This window comes from Prionailurus bengalensis, chromosome B2, assembly GCF_016509475.1.
Source record: "Prionailurus bengalensis isolate Pbe53 chromosome B2, Fcat_Pben_1.1_paternal_pri, whole genome shotgun sequence".
NCBI classification, from domain to species: Eukaryota; Metazoa; Chordata; class Mammalia; order Carnivora; family Felidae; genus Prionailurus; species Prionailurus bengalensis.
In genome coordinates this window covers 122,342,355-122,363,957 of record NC_057349.1, presented here as the reverse complement: position 1 = coordinate 122,363,957, position 21,603 = coordinate 122,342,355, and the positions used below count along the sequence as shown (strand labels likewise).

At 38.3% G+C, this 21,603-nt stretch overlaps 1 protein-coding gene across 9 annotated transcripts in view; it reads left to right on the top strand.

The window, feature by feature from the left end:
• Window positions 1–4,416: 4,416 nt before the first annotated feature.
• AHI1 (Abelson helper integration site 1) overlaps window positions 4,417–21,603 on the top strand; it is a 210,805-nt gene continuing 193,618 nt past the window's right edge. For 6 of the 9 annotated variants that reach the window (XR_006299149.1, XR_006299147.1, XR_006299148.1 and 3 more), the window contains exons 1-4: window positions 8,088–8,344; window positions 12,728–12,795; window positions 13,234–13,358; window positions 20,519–21,159. Coding sequence is in view for 6 of the 9 variants with exons in the window: in XM_043593068.1 (XP_043449003.1) it covers window positions 12,786–12,795; window positions 13,234–13,358; window positions 20,519–21,159 (776 nt within the window). In the remaining 3 variants the exon portion in view is untranslated. Of the gene's footprint in view, window positions 4,520–8,059; window positions 8,788–12,727; window positions 12,796–13,233; window positions 13,359–20,518; window positions 21,160–21,603 lie in introns of those variants that run through there. The other 3 variants (XM_043593066.1, XM_043593069.1, XM_043593065.1) reach the window with 3 other exon arrangements.

Genomic DNA, 21,603 nt, shown 5'->3' with positions numbered 1-21,603 from the left:
TTTTTGTTCCCTGACGGGATCCTGACTAACACAATAGTCAAGAAGAGTTTGAATCTTTAAAATCCTGTAAAACTAATGATTAGGTAAAACTCTCAGATTGCTAAAGTAAAATTTTCAGTAGATGCCTAGAGGATCAAATTGAGAAAATCTCCCAGAAAATAGAACTAGTTAAAAGATGGAAAATACTTGGAGGTGAGATGGAGGTGTGGAAAGGGGGGAGAGAGTAAAAGAAGCCCCTGCTTAAGGGGATTTAGTAGTCCTCCTTTATCCAAGGAGAATGTGTTCCAAGGCCCTCCTTCCGCCCCCCCGCCCCCCCCCCCCCCCCAGGGATGCCTGAAGCTGCAGCTAGTACCAAACCCAATATATACTGTTTTTTCCTACACATACACACCTATGAAAAAGTTTAGGTTATAACGTAGGCACACTAAGAGATTAACAGCAATAGTGAACAATAATATAGAACAATTATACTGTAATAAAAGTTACATGACTGTGATCTCTCCAAATATCTATTGTACTGTACTCACCCTTTTTGTGATAATGTGAGATGATAAAATGCTTATGTGCAGAGATGACAGGAGGCAAATGACATTGTGACATATTGTGACATAGAGCTAGGGTACTATTGACCTTCTGCTGATTCTCCTAAGGAGGATCATCTGCTTCCAAACCCTGGGTGTGCAGTGGGTAAATGAAACCCTGGATAGCGAAACTACAGAGAAACGGGAATTGTGAATTGCTGCACTCTTCGGACCAGCACTTGGAGAAGGAAGTGGTGAACTACTTCCTTGTCATTTTCCCCTTCTTTCTGTATTATTAATGTCTTCTTTTTTTTTTTTTTTAATTTTTTTTTTCAACGTTTATTTATTTTTGGGACACAGAGAGACAGAGCATGTACCGGGGAGGGGCAGAGAGAGAGGGAGACACAGAATCGGAAACAGGCTCCAGGCTCTGAGCCATCAGCCCAGAGCCTGACGCGGGGCTCGAACTCACGGACCGCGAGATCGTGACCTGGCTGAAGTCGGACGCCCAACCGACTGCGCCACCCAGGCGCCCCAATGTCTTCTGTTAATAATAATTTATTCTAAACATTTCAAAAGACATAAAATTATAAATGATCTCAGGTATGGAGAGAAAAAAAGGGCTCATGAAGCTAAATTATACACCCAAATTACATATTTTTTAATTTGACATGCTGATTATACAAAGATAACCTTAAATGTGAAAGCAAGTAAAGTCCCTTCTCACTCATGGTAGAAATATCTAACCTGAGTCCCTAGAGAAGGAGGCCTGGTAATTACTCATCATAAAGCTTGGGAAGCCTCTATTTTCACACTTTGTAAGAAACGTGAAGCTAGTTCTCAATCTAATAAACAGATATCATTTGAATGATAAGATGAAAATTTAAGCATTAACAGGCACAAGAGGCTTACAACACAGGAACAGGAATGAGTGTCTGACATGTACCTTTTGTCCAACCACAGGACCTCACATGATAGACAAAAGATGAGCTGTGTAGAGAGTGGTCTTGAGAGAGTGGATTCTTGGAAGTGTTGCTGGACAGACTTCTGATGGTATGGGCACCATTCTGTATACTATATTTTTTAATCAAGAAACTACATTTTTCAGTCCAGGTGTCAAATATATCTTACTATTATAAATTCAAATTAGTAGATTAAACATCAGTAAATTAAATGGTTTGGATTACAAATGGATGCATAATAAGATGTAATAAGGCCATGTCTTTAAACTGGGATCTTTCAGGCCCTGGTAATGACAAATGTTGATTTGCTGCCATCTAGTGTTCATTGCTTGAGAGACCCAAATTGAGCATTTGATGAATTTTTGTTGTTTTCCTTTATCTCTGCTGCAGTTCCTGTTATTCATGAGGCCTTATGAGACCTAAATCAAAACACTTTTCCTAACGAAACAATATTCATATATATATAATAAATCTATAAATAGCTTTATACATTGTGGGAAGTTCCATGAATTCTGACCTAACCCACATCTACGGGCTCACCAAGTTTTATTAGCAAGTCTCTTCACAGAAAGTTTGTAAAGAAAGCTCAATTATTTCAGTAATTCATATAATCTAATTGCTGAATTTGAATGGCAATCACTATTACAAGGCAATCACTATTAACCCATACATACCCTGTAATATGTATTAAGAGTTGAGAGAGAAGGAATCCTTTTTTACCCAATATGTCAAAGAGATACTCGGCAGAAAAAAAAAAATTCTGAAAATGAGCTAGAAATGCCAACCAAATTGCCTCACTGAACTCTCTGAAAAGCAAAGGAAGTTTCTCAGGGGCCCAAAGAGAAAAAAAAGTGAAACAAAATGGTAAGCAGGGACTACTCACAGGTAATCCTACACTAGAGGTATTTGCTGATTCCCTAAATGTAGTCCCACAGTGGATTGGCCTACCAAAACATAGAATATGAGCTCTTGTTCAGTGTGGGCATTAAGACCTTTGACTAAAACTGTGACCCTCAAGAGACTACACCAACAAAGGAAGACCAGGAGGCTGGTCTGGGCTAAAGTTTGAGTAGAAGAAAACTTTCCCTTCCAAATTATAAATATAGCCTCTCTTATGTGGGATTTGGGTTCAAATCAATATTAATCTGATTGGTTGTATATGGGGTATAATAAAATGAGAAAAGTCAAGAGTACTCCAAGGTGTTTGATGTTTAGCGTCAGTAACTGGAAAAAAAAAAAACGGAGTTACCATCACACAAAATGGAGAAAGCCTCAAGAGAGGCATTGATATTCAAGTGGTGATTAGGAGTTTAGTAAGCGTGACATGTGTATTAGACATCTAAGTGGAGATATTCAGTATGCAGTTGGATGTATGAGTCTGAAGTTCAGGAGAGAGGAATGGGCTAGGGAGACATGTGTGGAAGTAGACTGTATGACCAGGGGACTATAGAGACTGGAAGAGATCACCAAGTGAGTACATGTGGATAGAGAAAAGGTTCAAGAGGTTAGTTCTGGGATATTCCAATACCAAGAGGTTAAGGAAATAAACAAAAACTAGCAAAAGAGACCTAGAAAAGAGGAAAAGTAGGAAAATATTCAATCACCAGTTAGCAAATGAAGCGAGAGAAGTTAATGAATTCAAAATAATACCAAACATATATAAAATACTGAGGAATAAATTTAGTGATAATGTGAGACTCTTATATGAAAGCTCTTTTAATTCAAAAAAAACCATTATATTTGGCATTCTTATTATAATTGATAAGGCAACACTGGAATAAAACTGATAGAGTATGAAGCCATTAAAATGAATGTATAGATGCATGTTACTGGCATTTAAAAAAAGTCTTCTAGGATGGTGATACATGGTAAAGACTAAACAAGGCATCAGGACAAAGTTGATAGTATGAAGTTTTTTGTTTTTTTTTAAACTTGGTATATTTAGTATATACATGAAGGAAAGGAGTAAGGTATAAAAGACTATTACCAGTGATTATCATATGACAGGGTTTCAGTTTCTGCATTATAAATGTCTGGATGATTGTTTGAATTGTTACTATGAGTACACACAAACATTATTAACAAGCTTAAAAATTTTAATGAAGTTTACATGGCGTATACAATAGTATGGAAATGAAAGTATAACATAATGTTAATTCAAAAAACAGAAATAAGCGTATTGTATACAATATGACCAAAATTAAAATATGCATGGAAAGCAGACTGAAAACAAAATTGCCTTAAAAAGCTAATTGGGATTCTCTTTAAGAAGTAGTACTGAATATTTTTTCCTTTTTCTCTGTGGTTCTATGTCTTTCAAATTCTCTATGAGTTTTCCTACTTTTGTTTTGATGGCGTATTACAAAAATTTCCAAACACACAAAGAAAAAGTATAGTGAAATACCAGGTACCTACCAGCCAGCTTCAATGACCATCAAAATTTAGGTATATATGTGTTATCTTTCCCTTACCTGTTTTTTTTTTCATTCTGGAATATTTTAAAGCAAATTTTAGACATCTTGTCATTCTATTCTATTAAGAACAGCTTATTCTTACATAACTACACTGTCATTATTTCCTTTATAAAGACATAAAAATTCCTTAATATCATCTCAAACTCAGCCCATACTGAAAAATCTCTGATTGCCTGAAACATCTTTATCTAGACAGTTTGTTCTGAATGAGAATCCAAACAGGTCCCATCTTTGCATTCTGTTGTACTTCCAGCACAATAACACCCGCAGTGTTGCAGGCTGAATTTTTGCCCCCAAAATGCATCCGTTGAAATCCTAAACCCTAGCACTTCAGAATGTCACTATATTTAGACATAGGATTTTTAAAGAAGTAATTACACTGAAATTAGGTCATTAGGGTGGGCCCTAATCCAATATAACTGATGTCCTTCTAAGAAGAGAAGATTAGGACTCAGGTACAGAGGGAAGACTATGGGAAGACAAAAGGACGAGGTAGGAGAGAGGCCTCTGAAGAAACTAACCCTGCCAACATCTTGATCTTGGACTTCTAATCTCCAGAATTGTGAGGAAATAAATTTCTGTTGCTTAGGCCAACCAGTCTATGGTACTTTGTATGGTAGACCTAGCAATGCAGTACAAGCAGTAACGCCAACATCTCTTTCGATTGGTTAATGGATATTTTGTAGAGGGGATAAACATTTTGTCTATCAACCATACTTAGGTCTTATTCAATAAATTTGCTATTTTATATTTATTAAATGTTTTGAATGCCCTAAATCTATTTCATGAATAGTTGGCCAATTTCATGAATAGTTGGCGCTACTACTCTTGATTGCTTGCCTCTCCTAGTACCAGTAGGAACTCAGTCTGGTGCTCTGAGCTAATGAGGGAAAGCAACATATCTGCTTTCTCCAGTTTGAATGGGGCTCATTTTTATATTTACTATATATTCAATTGTCTACTGGATATATCCCACTGAAACTATCTTTTCCTTTATACCTGCTCTTCCTGCCTTTCCACTGTTAATTAATTAGCCATTTTCCATCCAGTTACTTAAGCCAGAAATCTCAGTACCTTTACAACATTTTTTATTTTAAAATACTTTCAAACTTACAGAAAATATTGCAGGGATAGTACAAACAACTTCTATCTTTGCCCAAATCTTCCAATTGTTGACATATTACATTTGCTTTATCCTTCTCTGTCTCTACACATACTCATATTTTACTTACTTATTTATATATACTTTTTTCTGAAGCATTTGAGTAAGTTACAGATATGAAGCTTCATTACTTTTAAATAATTCAGTGTGCATTTTCTAGAAACAAAGTATCTCCTATATTACCAGACTGTAGTCATCAAAATCAGGAAATTAACATTGTTAAAATACTATCTAGTCCACAGATCCCATTCAAATTTTGTCAATTGTCCCAATAATATCCTTACAGAAAAAGGATACAATACAGAATCGTATGTTCCACTTAGTTATCATGCCTCTTCAGTCTCCTACAACCTGAAAAAGTTCTTTAGTTCTTTTGTCTTTCATGACCTTGACAAACTTTTGGATAGTAAAGACCTATGATTTTGTAAAATGTTCCTCAATTTGTGGTTGTCTGATCTTTCCTCACGATTAGATTCAGGTTGTACATTTTTGGCAGGAATATCACAAAAGTGTGTTCTAAGTGTCTTTACCAGGTGGCTTACAATGCTGATCTGTCCTATTACTGGGGATGGTAACGTTGGTCACCGGTGCCAGATTTCTGTACGGTCAAGTTCCTATTTTTCCCTTTGTAATTAGTATTTGGTCAGAAGATACTTTAAGACTATAATGTTCCTCTTAAAATTCTCGCCCTCTGGTATTAGCATACATTGATGATTCTTGGCTGAATCAGTTGTTACTATAATAGTTGCCAAATGATGATATATCTACCTACATCATTCCTTCTACATTTATTAGTTGGCCATCTAAGATAAGGAAGGACGTTTCTTTATGCTCATTTAAAAATATTCATGTACTTATTTCAGTATAGACTCAAGTATTCCTATTTTATTCAGCAGATCATAACCTATTAATATTATTAAAGTGGTGCTCAGATTGCCCCAGATGTTGCTGATGGGGGGCTCCTTCAAGCTGGTTTCTGAGTCCCTTTCATATGTTCCATTATTCTGTAAAAACTCTTTAATTTCTGGTGTAAAAAAATTTTCCAGGCTCGTGTTACACTTCCCTGCTCCTGTTCTGAATAAGCCATTTCCCCAAGAGGCTCTAGTTCCTTTAAATAGAGAATGGTGTTTAAAAACCAAGAAATAGGCACTATGTGCTCATTGCTTCTAAGGTATCATTGTTCTTTACATCTCTCTAGCAGAGGGAGCTAGGGGAAAAAATAGCTAAGTGGGTTCAAAGTATGGACAACATTTGAGGTGAGATGTGGGGGAGTAGGAGTTTACAAGAAGAGATTTTTCAGGGAGAGAAGACAATATGCGCAAGAATGGGGACATGAGGGTATGGATTGTTTTGCATGGTACACATGAATTCAATATTGCTGAAGCATAACATTGAAAGAAGGCAATGAGAGAGGAAACTAGTCAGGCAAACGGAGTGTCTTATAGTTTAAGTAAAGCGACTACATTTTCTCCTACAGATAGTCCTTGAGGAATTTTCAGGACAGTGGCATTATCACATTTATAATTTTAGTGAGGTCATTCTGGTAGCAGTATGGAGGATGCCGTTCTGGAATCAAAACTGGAGTCAGGGGACTGGTAAAGACGCCCTCCCACAATAATCTCCGTGAGAAGTGAGGAAGGCTGGCACAAAGCAGTGGGAGTCAGGATGGATAGGCTATACACTGGGAGTGTTAAAAAAGCAGAGCAGACATAATTTGGTGTAAGAGGCATTTAGGATGCTCTGCAGGTATTTGAAAAACTGGGAGGACAGTGGTGATTGAAACCAAGATAGAAATCCAGAAAGGGTAATAGATTTTATTTATTTACTTATTTATTTATTGGTGTTTATTTATTTTGAGAGAGACAGAGACGAATGCGAGTGGGTGGGGGCAGAGAGAGAGGGAGACAGAATCTGAAGCAGGCTGCAGGCTGTCAGCACAGAGCCTGATACGGGTCTTGAACTCACGAGCTGCGAGATGATGACCTGAGCCATAGTCGGAAGCTCAACCAACTGAGCCACCTAGGCGCCCCGAGGGTAATAGGTTTTCAATAGAAAGTTGAACAGTTCATTTTGAGATGCCTCAGATGGGAATTTTTTTCACTGCCTTCTCACAGCGTTTGGGAGAAACAAATGAGATGTGCTTTGTAAAGTGTGGTGGTTCTAATATCAATGGAAAAGCTGGCCCCCAAAGAAATATGCAGAACACTCTCACTTTACAAACTAAGCAACAGGTTATGGCATAGAGCATGACTACAAACTGCAAAAAATTCAAGAGCTGGGGAGGGGCCTGACTAGTATTTTTCCATCCCTGGTGACTCGGAGCTAAAAATGGCGCCTCTGGCAGAAATTAGAAAGTGGGAGGGGGCACTTGGCGTGGAAAAAGATGAGGGTTTTCTTTTTGTTCTGCTTTAAACACATGGCGACATAACACCGCGCCAGACGAATCATGGAAATTTGTTTCCTTAATATCTGGTCTGTAGCACAACTCTATTCTCCACGCTTAAAAGGATGTTTCATTTTGTGGGCGCGATCGGTAGGGCGGTGACGTGCCTGTTGCTTTCCTTCATTCATGCTTCTCGCCTCGGAGGGCTCCACGACTGCCTCCCTGTCTATCCCTGCCCCCTCTCGTTTTGCTCCAGCGATGGCTACGGTTTTGAGGGACAAAACGCTTTTTCAGGCGTGACTACCAAATGGGTTCAGACCCTTCCTTGCGCCCCTTAGGGCTTCTCGGCCGGGCATTTCTTTCTCTTCGGAGGGCCGCGGCCTCGCGCTTTCCGCACGGGCACGAGGAGTCCGGCGCGCGATCACCGGAGCGCGTGCCCGGCCGTAGTCTGAAGGCCCGCGGGCCGGCGCGCGCGCACCGCGTCCACAGGCGCCGCATTGCAGCAGCTCGGGGCCCCCGCGTAGGCGGCGCGGGGGCGGGGCCGCGGACCGGAGTCTAAGTTGGGCAGCGGTCCAGTCCCGGAGCTCGGGCCGCATCGGTTGTCGTGGGAACGGCGGCGTGGGCAGGCGCTGACGTCAGCAGGCGGCGCGCCGCCCGCACTGCGGCACCTAGTCGGCTCTATGAGCCGGAGTGGCTGGCTGGTTGCTGGGTGGCTGTGGGGGCGTCCCGTGACTGCCCCGCCCCGCCCCGCCCCGCCCCGCCCGGCGCGGTAGGCAGCTTCGCACCGTCTCAGTGTCCGCCCGGGGGGAACGGGCCGTCGGCCGCTCTGAGCTCAGTTCTCTGTGAGTACGCTGCAGGCCTGCTGGTGGCGGGAGCCCGGGCCGGGCCCTGGGCCTGCCTCGGCCTTCTCCGGGGGCCGCGACTTGGGGGACTGCTTGAGTCCGAGAGCGCGGGGGCGGCACTGCGCCATCGCAGGCTGACCCGCCAAGTGCCGCGGAGCCTTGGGATGTAGTTTCTGATGAATACCTCTAAGTACTTTCCCGTTCCCTTCCCTGGGCTCCCATCCCTGGGCTCCCATCCCGGGCCCGCCCAGTGTGGTGTCCTGAGCCAGCGTGGAGGGAATGCAATCTTTGGCTTTCCTACTCCGGATTCTGGCTTAAAAGCATTTAAGTCAGATGCGCACTAAGGATGTTTATTTCCTTTTAGGGTGTCTGTTTCCTTTTAGGGTGTCAGCTTGGTGCTGAATCTCGAACCGGTGAAATGCCTTAATTACATCTGAGAAAAGGTGGTCAGTGTGTTACGTTTATAAGAAAAGGGTCATTTTGATATGTATGTGAAAAGTACACTCTTTAGAATCGCTACCAATGGTTGTGCTGCATTTCAGCATTACTGTGTGAACATCTACTCACTGGGGTATATGGCTTTCACGTTTTGAGAAAAGGATGCTAACAATTTTCTCACCTGTTGCTTTAACTATTGCTGTTACTGATTGGGCTTTCAGGAGGAAGATTGCTCGTTGTGAGAACTCCGGGAAGTTTTTAAAAAATATCTGAAAAATCCAAATACCAAACGTTTTTTAAAACCGTGCTTGGTTTATTTGTTTATCTTGTTTATTTATGGAGGCTATCTTCATTTATTAGTTGAATTATGCATACAGGGTTTTTTTTGGATTCTTTTTTTTTCCTGTGCTATAAAATTCAGTTAAAGGGTAAATTATTCAAGCCTCTGCTTCTTCTCCCCATGGTCTTTACACATGTATTGGCCAATAATCAGATGTTTAGAGAAAAGGAAATATGAGATGAAATGTACTGCATCTCATATATAAATAGCAAAATTTAGTATTTCTTAGCTCCTATAAAGGGATTTGTGAGGGAGAAGCTTTAAAATAATGGTATATATGAGGGCCAGAGATACCATTTTAAATTTGTCCCTTAATTTTTGCCAGTGATGTTACTAATCAAATATTAGTCATTCATTCAAACACATTAATGTTTGGAGGTGATTATTTCTGTTATGTATATGCTGTATTAAGTAATATTAGTGTCTATGCAACTATACATTGTACTACTGATAGTAAATAATGTGAACTTGTAATTCACTTGATGTATTTTATTTATGGCACAATTATTTTTAGTACTATAATAATAGACATAATTTTATTGAGCACCTACAATGTGTCAGCCACTGTGCTGATCACTTTGCTTTTCACTATTTCCTTTTCTCCTTACAATAAAGTAGGTGCCATTTTAATTTCTTGGGTCATAGAACGTTTTACCAAGGTGGAAATAAAGGGCTGAGGTAGAGAGGGAGGTGTAAAGCTCAAGGCACTGTGGGATCACAGAGAAGTATTTAACTGCCCCTTTAGGTTAGAGAGCTCCCAGAAAAGATACCATTTGCATTTAGTGTTAAAGGATAGTTAGGAGTTTCCTAGACAAAAGAAGAAAGTCATTTCTTAGGAGAGAGAGGTGTACGTGTAATGGTACAAAGGCAAGAAGGAGTTTGGCATGATTGAAGGCTTGTAAGTAGTTGCACGTGGCTAGAGTTCAAAATGTGTATGGAAATGTGGCTGGAGAAAGAGACGTTTAAAAAAAAAAAGGGCAGGGAGTCATCTTATAAGTAGCCTTGAACCCCGGTGGTAAGGACTTACTATTTTTTTCCAGTGGGTGATTGGAATCTAGTGAAGAGATTTAAAAAAAATTTTTGTAATGTTTATTTTTTTTTAGAGAGAGACAGCACGAGTGGGGAAGGGGCAGAGAGAGAGGGAGACACAGAATCTGAAGCAGGCTCCAGGCTCTGAACTGTCAGCACAGATGTGGGGCCGAACTCACGAACCACGAGACCATGACCTGAGCTGAAGTTGGAGGCTCAACTGAGTGAGCCACCTAGGTGCCTCAGAATCTAGTGAAGATATTTAAACAGAAATGATGCCATCATATTTGTATTTTAGAAAGTTCCTCTGCTTGCAATGTGGAGGATGACTTATTTATTTATTTTTAAAAGGATAGGGTGATGGAAACATGGAAACAATCTTAAGAAAAAAAAGTAAAAACTTTCCACAGTCTTTTTGTCTCTCAAAGCTACTGCCTCATGTCACTGCTTTTGGGGGTGGGGGAAGACAGTTGGAAGCAGAATTGTAGAAATAATTATCCACACGTTTCTATAGGTCTCACCTTCCATTCATTCCTCCACCTATGGCTGCCAGATTTCTGCCCATTCACAAACATTTTTGCAAACACGTGACTTCCAGACTGCAGATCCAGTGGACGCTCTTCACAACTTGCTCAAATCTTCAGACTGGCTCTCCTTGCTGGATTACTATATTCTGTTGCCTACCAAACAATCTGATTATACATACACAAACACAGATTTATATATACAGTGCTAATAGCTAATAGCTGTCATTTTCAAAGGGTTTGCCATGTTCTAGGCATTGTGCTAAGTATTTTACATGCATATTCTTATTTCATTTTTACAAAAACCTTGTGAGTAATTTACAGTTATGATTCCCTTTCGAACGATTAGGAAGTTGAGGTCCAGAGATTAATTTACTGGCAGGTGGAACTGGGATTTGAATCTAGGGATCTGACAGTGGAGCCAACGTTTGTAGCTGGTTAGTGCCCCAGCTCAGCATGCCCCACCAAGCTCACCTGAGTGTTGTCCCGTAGGAAATATCTGTTACAATCGTAACAGATGTTTATCAGTGCTTTTTTTTTAAGGCATTGTTCTAAATCATCTAACCTTTACAACAGCCTTTTGAATGTGCACCTTTAGATTGATTTTACAAATGAGGAAACAAACACCTAAGGTCACAATTAATTGTTTGTAAGACTAATCCCAAGACTTGGGTTTTAAAGTTCTCCGTTATGCTTGTACTGTATTCCAGTTAATAATACTACTAGCCTAATTATGCTACTTGCAGGAGCACGAGAATCATCCTTTACTCTTTGTCCTGCCTCTTCAGTCGTTTTTATTTTATCTTTCTGAAATGTCTAAAATACCATAAATTTTTTAAGGGAAAACAGGTTAAGCTGAATATAAGTAAGCCTTTTCTTAATGACTCAAAGTCATATATATAGTTCAGCTGTTTTCCTACGTATTGAATGACCAGGGAATATATAAATATTAGGTTCTTATTTGCTTTATGTTTCAGTTACTGATGCACTTGCCTTTGCGTCTTCTCTTTTTTCTAACTTAGGGTAGATTGGAAAGTGGATGACCAAACTTATTAGATCTGTATCTACTAGAAAGAGTACATTCGGGCTCCCATCAGTAAAGTGTAAGAGTCTTTACTGTGTGGATTTAGTGACATCTATTTTGTCTGTGTACCAGATAGTTGTTATATTTAAACTGCATAATTAGGTGTATGTGTGTAGTCATTCTTTCCTTTTTAGCGTTTCTTCTCAGACTTTTCTGTCCAGAATACCCTTAATATTAGAGGAACATGAATGTGGATCCCCAGGGATCTGGAGCCTCAACCAATAATTGCTGAGCGGATTCAAATTATATTTTTCTCTCTTTTTTTTTCTTTAACAGTCTTCCACTTTATTCTTTAAAATGTGTGAATATTATGCTCTAAGGTGGAAATTAATATGTTTTGGACACATACCTCCATCTTTAAGTAAAATTGGAAATGCAGGAATATGTATACTGAGTTTATCCCTGGTTTTGATAAGTAATAATACACACCCAGGTTTTTATTTGAGGAGAATGATATGAATGCTTGTGCTTAACCTTCTCTATTGTTGCAACATTTTCAGTGGCAGGTACAAAAATGTTTAAATTCATTTTCTGTTAATATGGTACCCACAGTCATACTTTACCAATATAATAGTGTGTGCTCTTGGGAAAGTCAATTCTGGGGTGGAGTTTGGCTTCTTAAAAGTACATTGAAAAGCTTATTTTTTACTTACAACACTTTTATTAAAAGTGCATTAATATACAAAATATGTATTTACTGCTTTCAAGATTCTTTTTAAATTTTTTGTTTCAAACATATATTTTACCCAAATACGATCCAGTTTTCTTTACCTTTTTTCAGACCCTAAACTGATTTGAATGTATTTAAGTCATTTGCATAAGATTAAAGTAAGAGAAGAGAACTTAGCTTTATTGGTATAAATCTTATGAGGTAGTAGATAAATCATGACATAATCTTGTATGAAGAATGTTTTGTAATTTTTATTTGCAAATTCCGTATTACAAGTAAATTCTCTTTGTTTTGATAGGATGCTTATCGAGTCAGGGCTTTACGTTACAACTTGGTGCTCTCCATATAGCTGAGATATGCCCACTGGTAAGACTTTTATGAAATTTATATATGCAATACATGTTACTTATTTATTTATTTATCTAAAAGTTGGGATTATTTAAAGGGATTCTTTAACCAATTAATGAATAAAGTCAATGTCATTAACCAATATTATATTTAGATATAGTTTTGTTTTCAATTTCTATTTAATGTTAATATTTAATGTTACTGTGCATATAAATAGAAAGTTAACTGAGTAAAGGAAACTTTTAGAGGGAGTAACAGGTGAGAGGGATACAGGTGAGTGTGGTCACACCATAGCCAAAAGAAAAGTTTTTTAAGAAGAAAGGACTGGTCACTTCTTCTAAGGTAGCTAAAGAACTCAAGTAGTTGTCTAAAGACTGTGTTCTTTAACATAATAATAATGCAGATATGTGCTATAGTAATATTGTTCAGAAAATGATGAGTCTTTATCATTTGTAGTGGAGAGTGAAGCCAAACTGAAAACCAGAGTTCGCTTTGAGGAATTGCTTAAGACCCACCATGATGTTATACATGAACGAAAAAAACTGAAGAAAAAAACTGGCATATCTGGAGAAAAAATTGTAGTGAGTAATCAGTTATTTGGTAATGATGACTTATATTCTGCATGAAATTATGACTCTCATATTAAAACTCTGAGGAACTTTGGAAATTAACAACAGTAAAGCTATGTCATGGTCAATAATGTGTGGTAAAATAAAGTTTACAGTAAAATCCACATCACTCTTGGGGTACTGAGTTCAGTCTTGAGTGCTGTCCTATGAGAATAACGTAGACAGAGTGATGAGAGATTGGGCAAACTCAGGTGCCCACACGTATTACACATTTTTAAAGAAAATGAAGATTTTTAACCCAGCATTGTGAAGGACTTAGGGAGTAATTATCTTACTTCAGCTATTCAGTGGCTTATCTAGACTTACCCAGTCTAGATAATTTGATTCTACCCAGCAGAAGCAAGAGGAATCAGTGGAACCTTAAGACCGTAATTATCCTTTTGTACTTGAGGTGCACTTTCAAATGATAGAATTTTTTTGGCAGTACGTTTGAAGAGATTAAAAATGCAGAACTCAAATAGTACCAAACAAATCAACAAATGACTGCAACCTGATTCCAGGGTATTATAAAGTGTCTGTAATAGTATCCACAATTAATGTAATAGTCACTCTTTAAACCTGTCTAGCTACTTCACTCCCACCTTTTACTCCTTTGACCATAATCTGTTTTGTGCACACGCGCGCGCACACACACACACACACACACAAATAACTTCATGCATGTTCTGGTAAATTGGTATATAGTGTTTCTTTGGCAGGAGTTTTAGAAGTTATATATATAACCTGTATTTTGCAGCAAATTTTACCCTATTCTGAATTTTGTCATGTGCTCTCTTCATTCTGATATTCTCTTTGGCAGTTACCAGTGTAATAGTATATATTCTCAAGTGAAGCAAAAGTAAGTACTGACATTAGCCAGAATCAGCTGCACACACATACGGGGTTCATAGTACACCTGTGTAGTACTGCACATCAGTTTAGAACTACTGACAGAATGGGGCAGGTTAGGTCTCCCGTAGTGGATGCTGCCCTTAGATAGAACGTGCTTCTTCTGGTGGTACCAGTATGTAGTTTGGTAGGGAACAGAGGCATGTGGAGGATGGAACATTGCTTATTGGGATATGCCCTTTCCTTGAGCAAGTTGGTATGTACTCAAAAAAAGCAGAAAGAACCTTGGAAACAACTGAGGATATTTTTATGGACTTAGTCAAAGTGAAACCTCATATTTTCTCTCACTATTAGAACTGGGCTTTGTGAGTATGAACCAAATGCTGTTTAGGCCTGGAATGCTCAGTTAAGTGGACAGCCAGAAAATGGGCAGAAGGTACATCCATTTACCTATGGTCCAGTTTAGATATTGGGAACACACAAGTGTGAGGTGACTAAACATGACCTACCCAGCCTCTTTTAGTTCATAGGAGGCCATTTAAAATCTCTCTCTCTCTCTCTCTCTCTCTCTCTCTCTCTCTTTCTCTCTTTTTCAGAGATGAGTATACTAGGAAAAAATACTTAGGAAGAGATTGTTCAGCTCAAAAGAAGGGGGGACATTCCTGGAGGACTTAGAGGGAAACAAAATGTTTTTGAAATGATTTATTTTAGGAGTAGAGGAAGAATAGCTGCTTCTATTTACTAGATAGCAGTGCTTTTCTATCTTTCAAGCACTTCTAAACATTTTATGCATATCCACTCATTTTTAATACAAACAACAAAATGATGTGGTTTATCTCCATTTATAAATGAGGAAACTAGATCACAGAGGTTGAATAATTTGCCTAAATTTGCACAGTTAGTGGTAGAACCAGACAGAATTCACAGTCTTAACAGTCTGGCTGTGGAACCTCCTCTCCTAACCACAACCCAGTAGGATCTCTTTCACTAAGGTGCGAAGAGATGGGACCTCTTCACAACAAAAGCAAGGAGTCTCATGTACAGAGCAGGCTGACATGGGAAGGGAAGCTGGCTGAAATAAGAAAAGGAAGCAAGGAAAAGGCTGTAATAATTCGTAATAATGGCAGATTCACCTTATTTTTCAGCAGTCTATTAGGCACTGTGATGAGAATTTTCCAAATGCTGTTTCTGATTCTCATGTTAATCGTGGAACATAGGTATTGAGGCTCTTACTTTGCACATGAGAGATTTTATAGACATGACAGATTTTATAGACATCTGAACAGAAGAACCACTTAACAAAGGTGTTAAGTGGTTTGCCAGGGCCATATAACCAAAAGTAGAATGAATAAGTGAGATTTAAAACCACCACCTTCCATGTTCTTTCTTTAGTTGTTTTTTTTTTTAACTATATCTTAAGCCCAAAATAGTAGAATTGGTACCAATGAAAAATGTAGTTAGTGATGTGGAAGATAAATTTGAAGCATTCTTCCATGAGAAGAAGTGGCTAAAACACTTAAAATGAAAGAAATAAGTAGTGAGGACATATAGAACTATTGGTCCTACAAATAAACGTTCCTGGACATTTATTTTTAATTTTTAAAATTTTTTATTCCAGAGAGAGAGGGAGAGCATGTGTGTGAGTGTGAACAGGACAGAGAGGCAGAGGGTGAGAGAGAATCTTAAGCAGGCTCCATGCTGAGCATGGAGCCTGATGTGGGGACTCAATCCCATGACCCTGGGATCATGACCTGAGCAGAAATCAAGAGCCAGATGCTCAACCAACTGAGCCACCCAGGCGACTCTAAACTTCCTATTTTTAAAAGTAGACTCTAAAATAGATTTTTTAAATGACAGGCATTTGACTTACAACATTGACAGATCAAAAACAATGACATAAAGTTTAAAAATAAAAATTTGCAGGGACGCCTGGGTGGCTCAGTCAGTTGAGTGTCTGACTGCATGGCCTCTAACCAGATCGATTAAGAAAAAGGGAAGACACAAGTTACCAATTAGGACTATAAGAGGGTATTCACTGTAGATGTTACCTGAAAAGAATAACGTAATATTTCAAATAATTTTATGACAATAAATTTAGCAGTTTAGATGAAATGCATAAATTACTTCAAGGACACAGACTACCAAAGCTGACTCAAAGAGACATAGATAACTTGTATATTGAACACCTTTAAAAAATGAAATCTGTGGTTAAAAACCTGCCCATAAAGAAAACTACCTACTTTTCTCAGGTGTCCACATTGGTAAATTTTACCAAACATTTGAGGAGAAGTAATGATGATTCTGTACAGACTGTTACAGACTATACAAAATGAGCAACTGTTTCTCTACTCTTTGGGCAGGCAATCGTTAATTATCCTGATACACAAAGACATTACAAGAAAACTATACCAGTATCCCTTTTGAACATAGAGCAGACATACTCCATAAAATATTAGGAAACCAATCTTAAGTTATATGGAAAGGATAATACCCCATGACCAGATAAAGTTTATCTCAAGAATACATCATTCACTCAGTATTAGAAAAATCAGTCAATATAATTCATCACATTAAAAGATTAAATAAAAAACGATATGATTGTCTGTATAAATGCAGTAAAAGGATTTGACGGAATTCATCACCCGTTCTGTTAACTCTTAAAAAGAATAGAGAATTTCCTTAACTTGATAAGGGGAATCTATAAAAACCTATACCTGCGTTGAAGGCTTTTACTCTAAGTTTGAGCTTATGTCACCATGAGTATTCATGATTGTACTGGTGACCCTGACCAATGCAATAATGCTATTTTAAAAGATGGCATAAAGATTGAAAAGGGAGTAAGAGTGTCTCTGTTTACAGGTGACAAAAACCTACAAAAAGTGCTACTAACTAGAACTATTAAGTGGGTTTATCAGAATATAAGGTCAAAGTTGGGGCGCCTGAGTGGCTTGGTTAAGCATCTGACTTCAGCTCAGATCATGATCTGACAGTTCATGAGTTCGAGCCCCACATCAGGCTCTGGGCTGACAGCTCAGAGCCTGGAGCCTGCTTCCAGTTCTGTGTCTCCCTCTCTCTCTGCCCCTCTCCTACTCACACTCTGTCTCTCTGTCTCTCCAAAGTAAATAAATATTACAAAAATAAATTTATCAAAAACTGTACAAGGCGTGTTACATCCTGATAACCCCCAAACTGCTAAAAACAAAGATCAAATAGATACTCATGTTCATGCATCAGAAGAATCGTTGTCAAATAATAACTGACAGAACATTATTATCCACTCTCTGAAAGTTGATTTATTGATTCAATTCAATTTTATCAAAATGCCAGTAGGTTTTTTTTTTTTTTTTAAGATTTGAAAAACTAATTATAAAACTTACTTGTAAATTTAAGCAGTGGACCTAGAATAGCTAAAAACAATTTTTAAAAAGAAGAACAAAGTTGAAAGAATTTGACTGTCTGATTCAAAGCTCATTGTAAAGCTGTAGTAACCAAGACAACCTGTTATTGTCATAAAGATAGACATATGATTCAGTGCAACAGTATAGGGTCTAGAAGTAGACCCAAATGTGTATGGTTAATTGATTCTTGACAGAATTGCCAAGGTGTGCCAGAATTGCCAAGGAGTGAGAAAGATAACCTTTTCAAAAAATGGTGCTGGAACATATCTCCATATACAATATTATAAACTATGATCATATCATGTTCAGAAATTAAATAGAAGTGGAGCAAAGACCTAAGCATAAGAGATAAAATTACATATGTTATAGAAGAAACAGGATAAAACCATTGTAACCTTGAATTATGAATAGATTTTCTCAGCATACAAAAGCATGAACATAAAAGAAAAAAATATGAATCGGGTTTGTGAAAATTCAAGACATTGCTAAGAAAATGAAAACATATGCTATAGATGGAGAAAAATATTTTCAACAACATACTGATAAATTATGTGTAGAACATTTGAAAACTCTTAGAACTCAATGATTTGAAAATAACTCAATGATTTGAAAATAACCCAATGAAAATGGGCAAAAAAATTTTAACACTTAAAGAAGAGCTCACGCGGGTGCCTTGGTGGCTCAGTCGGTTGAGCGTCCGACTTCGGCTCAGGTCACGATCTCGCAGTCCGTGAGTTCGAGCCCCACGTCGGGCTCTGGGCTGATGGCTCCGAGCCTGGAGGCTGCTTCCGATTCTGTGTCTCCCTCTCTCTCTGCCCCTCCCCCGTTCATGCTCTGTCTCTCTTTGTCTCAAAAATAAAAATAAAAAACGTTAAAAAAAAAAAAAGAGATCACGTGTAAAGATTTTCAATACCATTGCTAATTAGGGAAATAAAATTTAAAACAGTAATGATAGGGTACTCTGCTGACAGTGCAGAGCCTGCTTGGGATTCTCTCTTTCCCTCTCTCCTTGCTCCTCCCCTGCTTGCGCACTCTCTGTCAAAAAACAAACAAACAAACAAACAAAAAACTTAAAATGTAAAACAATACTGAAATGCCATTACACACATATTTAAATAGCTAAAAAAAATTGACAACAGTAAATGCTGATAAGGCCATTATGGAAATGGAACTCTTATGCATTTGGAACTACAAAATGTTACAGCCACTTTGGGAAGCAGTTTGGCAAGTTATTTAAGAAGTTAAACAGGGGCGCCTGGGTGGCGCAGTCGGTTGGGCGTCCGACTTCAGCCAGGTCACGATCTCGCGGTCCGTGAGTTCGAGCCCCGCGTCGGGCTCTGGGCTGATGGCTCAGAGCCTGGAGCCTGTTTCCGATTCTGTGTCTCCCTCTCTCTCTGCCCCTCCCCCGTTCATGCTCTGTCTCTCTCTGTCCCAAAAAATAAATAAACGTTGAAAAAAAAAAATTAAAAAAAAAAAAAAAAAAGAAGTTAAACATTTAGGGGTGGCTGGGTGGCTCAGTTGGTTAAGCATCTGATTTTGGATCAGGTCATAATCTCACGGTTCATGAGATCAAGCCCCTCGTAGGGCTCTGTGCCTGTCAGAGCCTGGAGACTGCTTCGGATTCTGTGTCTCCCTCTCTCTCTGCCCCTCCCCCCTCAAAAATAAACATTAAAAAAAAAAGTTAAACATCTACTTACTCTATAGCACAGTAATTTTTGGGTGCTTATACAAGAGAAACAAAAAACAAATATTCATTAATTAGTATATAGAGAAACAAAATATAGTATAGATCCATGCAATGAAATACTGCTGAGCAGTTAAAGGAATAAACTACTACAAATGCAACAACATGAATGAATTCTAAAGCTTTATGCTGAGTGAAGGAAACCAGTCACAAAAGGCTATATACTGTAAGATTCCATGTATGTATGGTGACAGTTGTACCTACCTGAAGCATGCTGCATGTCCCTCTCTCTGTTCACCTGCTTGTCCTCTGGGTGAAAGTCACCATCTGACACAAATGGAGGTGGGGGACAGAGCTGTCCTTCCCAGCTCCTCAGTTGGTCATCCTCAGGTTTAATCCCCTCCTTCTGCTGATGTTACTTGATTCAGGGCTTATGTGGCTTCTCCAGAATCACCCTTCCACGGAGAAGTCTTTTCCTGCGGGTTGTGGTTTTTTTCTGCTAATTTCCTCAAAGATCTAATCCTTTCTATTTTTTATCCTTGGGAAATTTCTCAGAATATTTATTCTATTACTAGTAACATTTCTTTTTGATTTCTAGCCCTTTTCTAGTAAAAATATCTCTTATTTTAAGTAATTTTAATTAGAAAGATATATAGGCATGTATTTAGTCTGTGATTTGATTTAACTTGATAATGTTTAATATTTAGCAGGATTTTCAGTGATGTATTTGAATCAGTTGTAGGGTGATTCTAGAACTATAGACTTCTGACTTTAGAATGTAATTATGAAGCAAGATAAATGACCTGTGATTTCTGCAGGGGGAATCTGAATTGCTTTAACTCTGTGCCTCTTTTAGCAATTTCTCAAATACTTTATAATTAAAGTATGCATCATTCTGCCAAAGAGAAAAATAACATTTGAGGTTTGAGCAATTTATTCACTTCTGAAAAGTCATTAACTACTTTTTCTCCCTGTTAATTACCTCATTTATCTGAAGTTACTCTCAGAAATTACTAATTGAATGCTGAGAGAATAAACTAGGATAGTGCTAATGAGATGGTCTAGAATGGTATCAGTGTGTCCAAGTGAAAAATGAAATAACTTTCCCAAGATTACACATTGAACAACGATCGTTGTGCTTTCTCTTTACATAACTGAACTGTGGTCGGCTGAAACTTTGTTATTGTGTCTTCTTTTCCCAGCTTGACGCTGTTAGAAGCAATCTTCAGAAAAGTAAAGAAACTAAAAGTGATGATGTAAGTGCTAGTAACACTAATAACCCAGAGAAGATCATGCCAGTCACTAAAAACAAACTAAGGAATCTCCAGTCAGCCCCTGAAAATCCAGATGATGTCAGTGCAGAGGAAGACAAGCAAGGAAAGGCGAGTAAAAAGGTAAAAACAGCACTCCAGGTGACTGCACAGGGAATGGAACTGGCAACTCCCAGGAAGAAGGTGGATTCTATGCATCGGAAAGCACAAACCAGGTCACAGCCAGGTGTTGCTCGTCAGAAAAGCGAGAAGGCAGATGAAGAAAGAGAAAATAATAATTTAGATGAGGAAGAAGAGCTGATGCAAGCATACCAACTTCAAGTAGCTGAAGAAATGGCAAAGGAGATTAAGAAGAAAATAAGAAAGAAACTCAAAGAACAGTTGACTTACTTTCCTTCAGATACTTCATTGCATGATGGCAAATTGAACAGTGAAAAAAAAGATACTTCATTACATGATGGCAAATTGAACAGTGAGAAAAAAGATACTTCATTGCGTGATGGCAAATTGAACAGTGAAAAAAAAGTAAAGAAAAAGAAGAAAGGTCCAATCTCATCTAAAGCTGAGTCAAGGTACTTTGTGTTGATAAATATGAAAGGTCCTCTTTAAAAAACACTAGTGTTCTCAGCTTTTGAGTAATATCTGCAGTTATACTAAGGAAATTCTTAACCTTTCATGTGAACCTGTTGCCAGTACAATAATAGCAGTTACGCTTTCCATAGCACCTTAGTATATGCTCAGTGCTTTATAAGAATTAACTCATTTATTCCTTGTGACAACCCTATGAGGAATAGTAATACTATCATCCTGTTTTGCAGATGAGGAAACTTGAAAGGGTGCAGTCACAGAACCAGTATGAAGTTTAGCCAAAACCTTACCAGTCTTGTTCTGGAGTCTCTAACCCTTAGCTACTTATTTATGTCAGCTTATTTAATAACAGAAACCCAACTTCTCCCTCATTTTTGAGTTATGAATGCCTGTTCAGATATATGAATATAGTGGTTTTTTTCGTTATC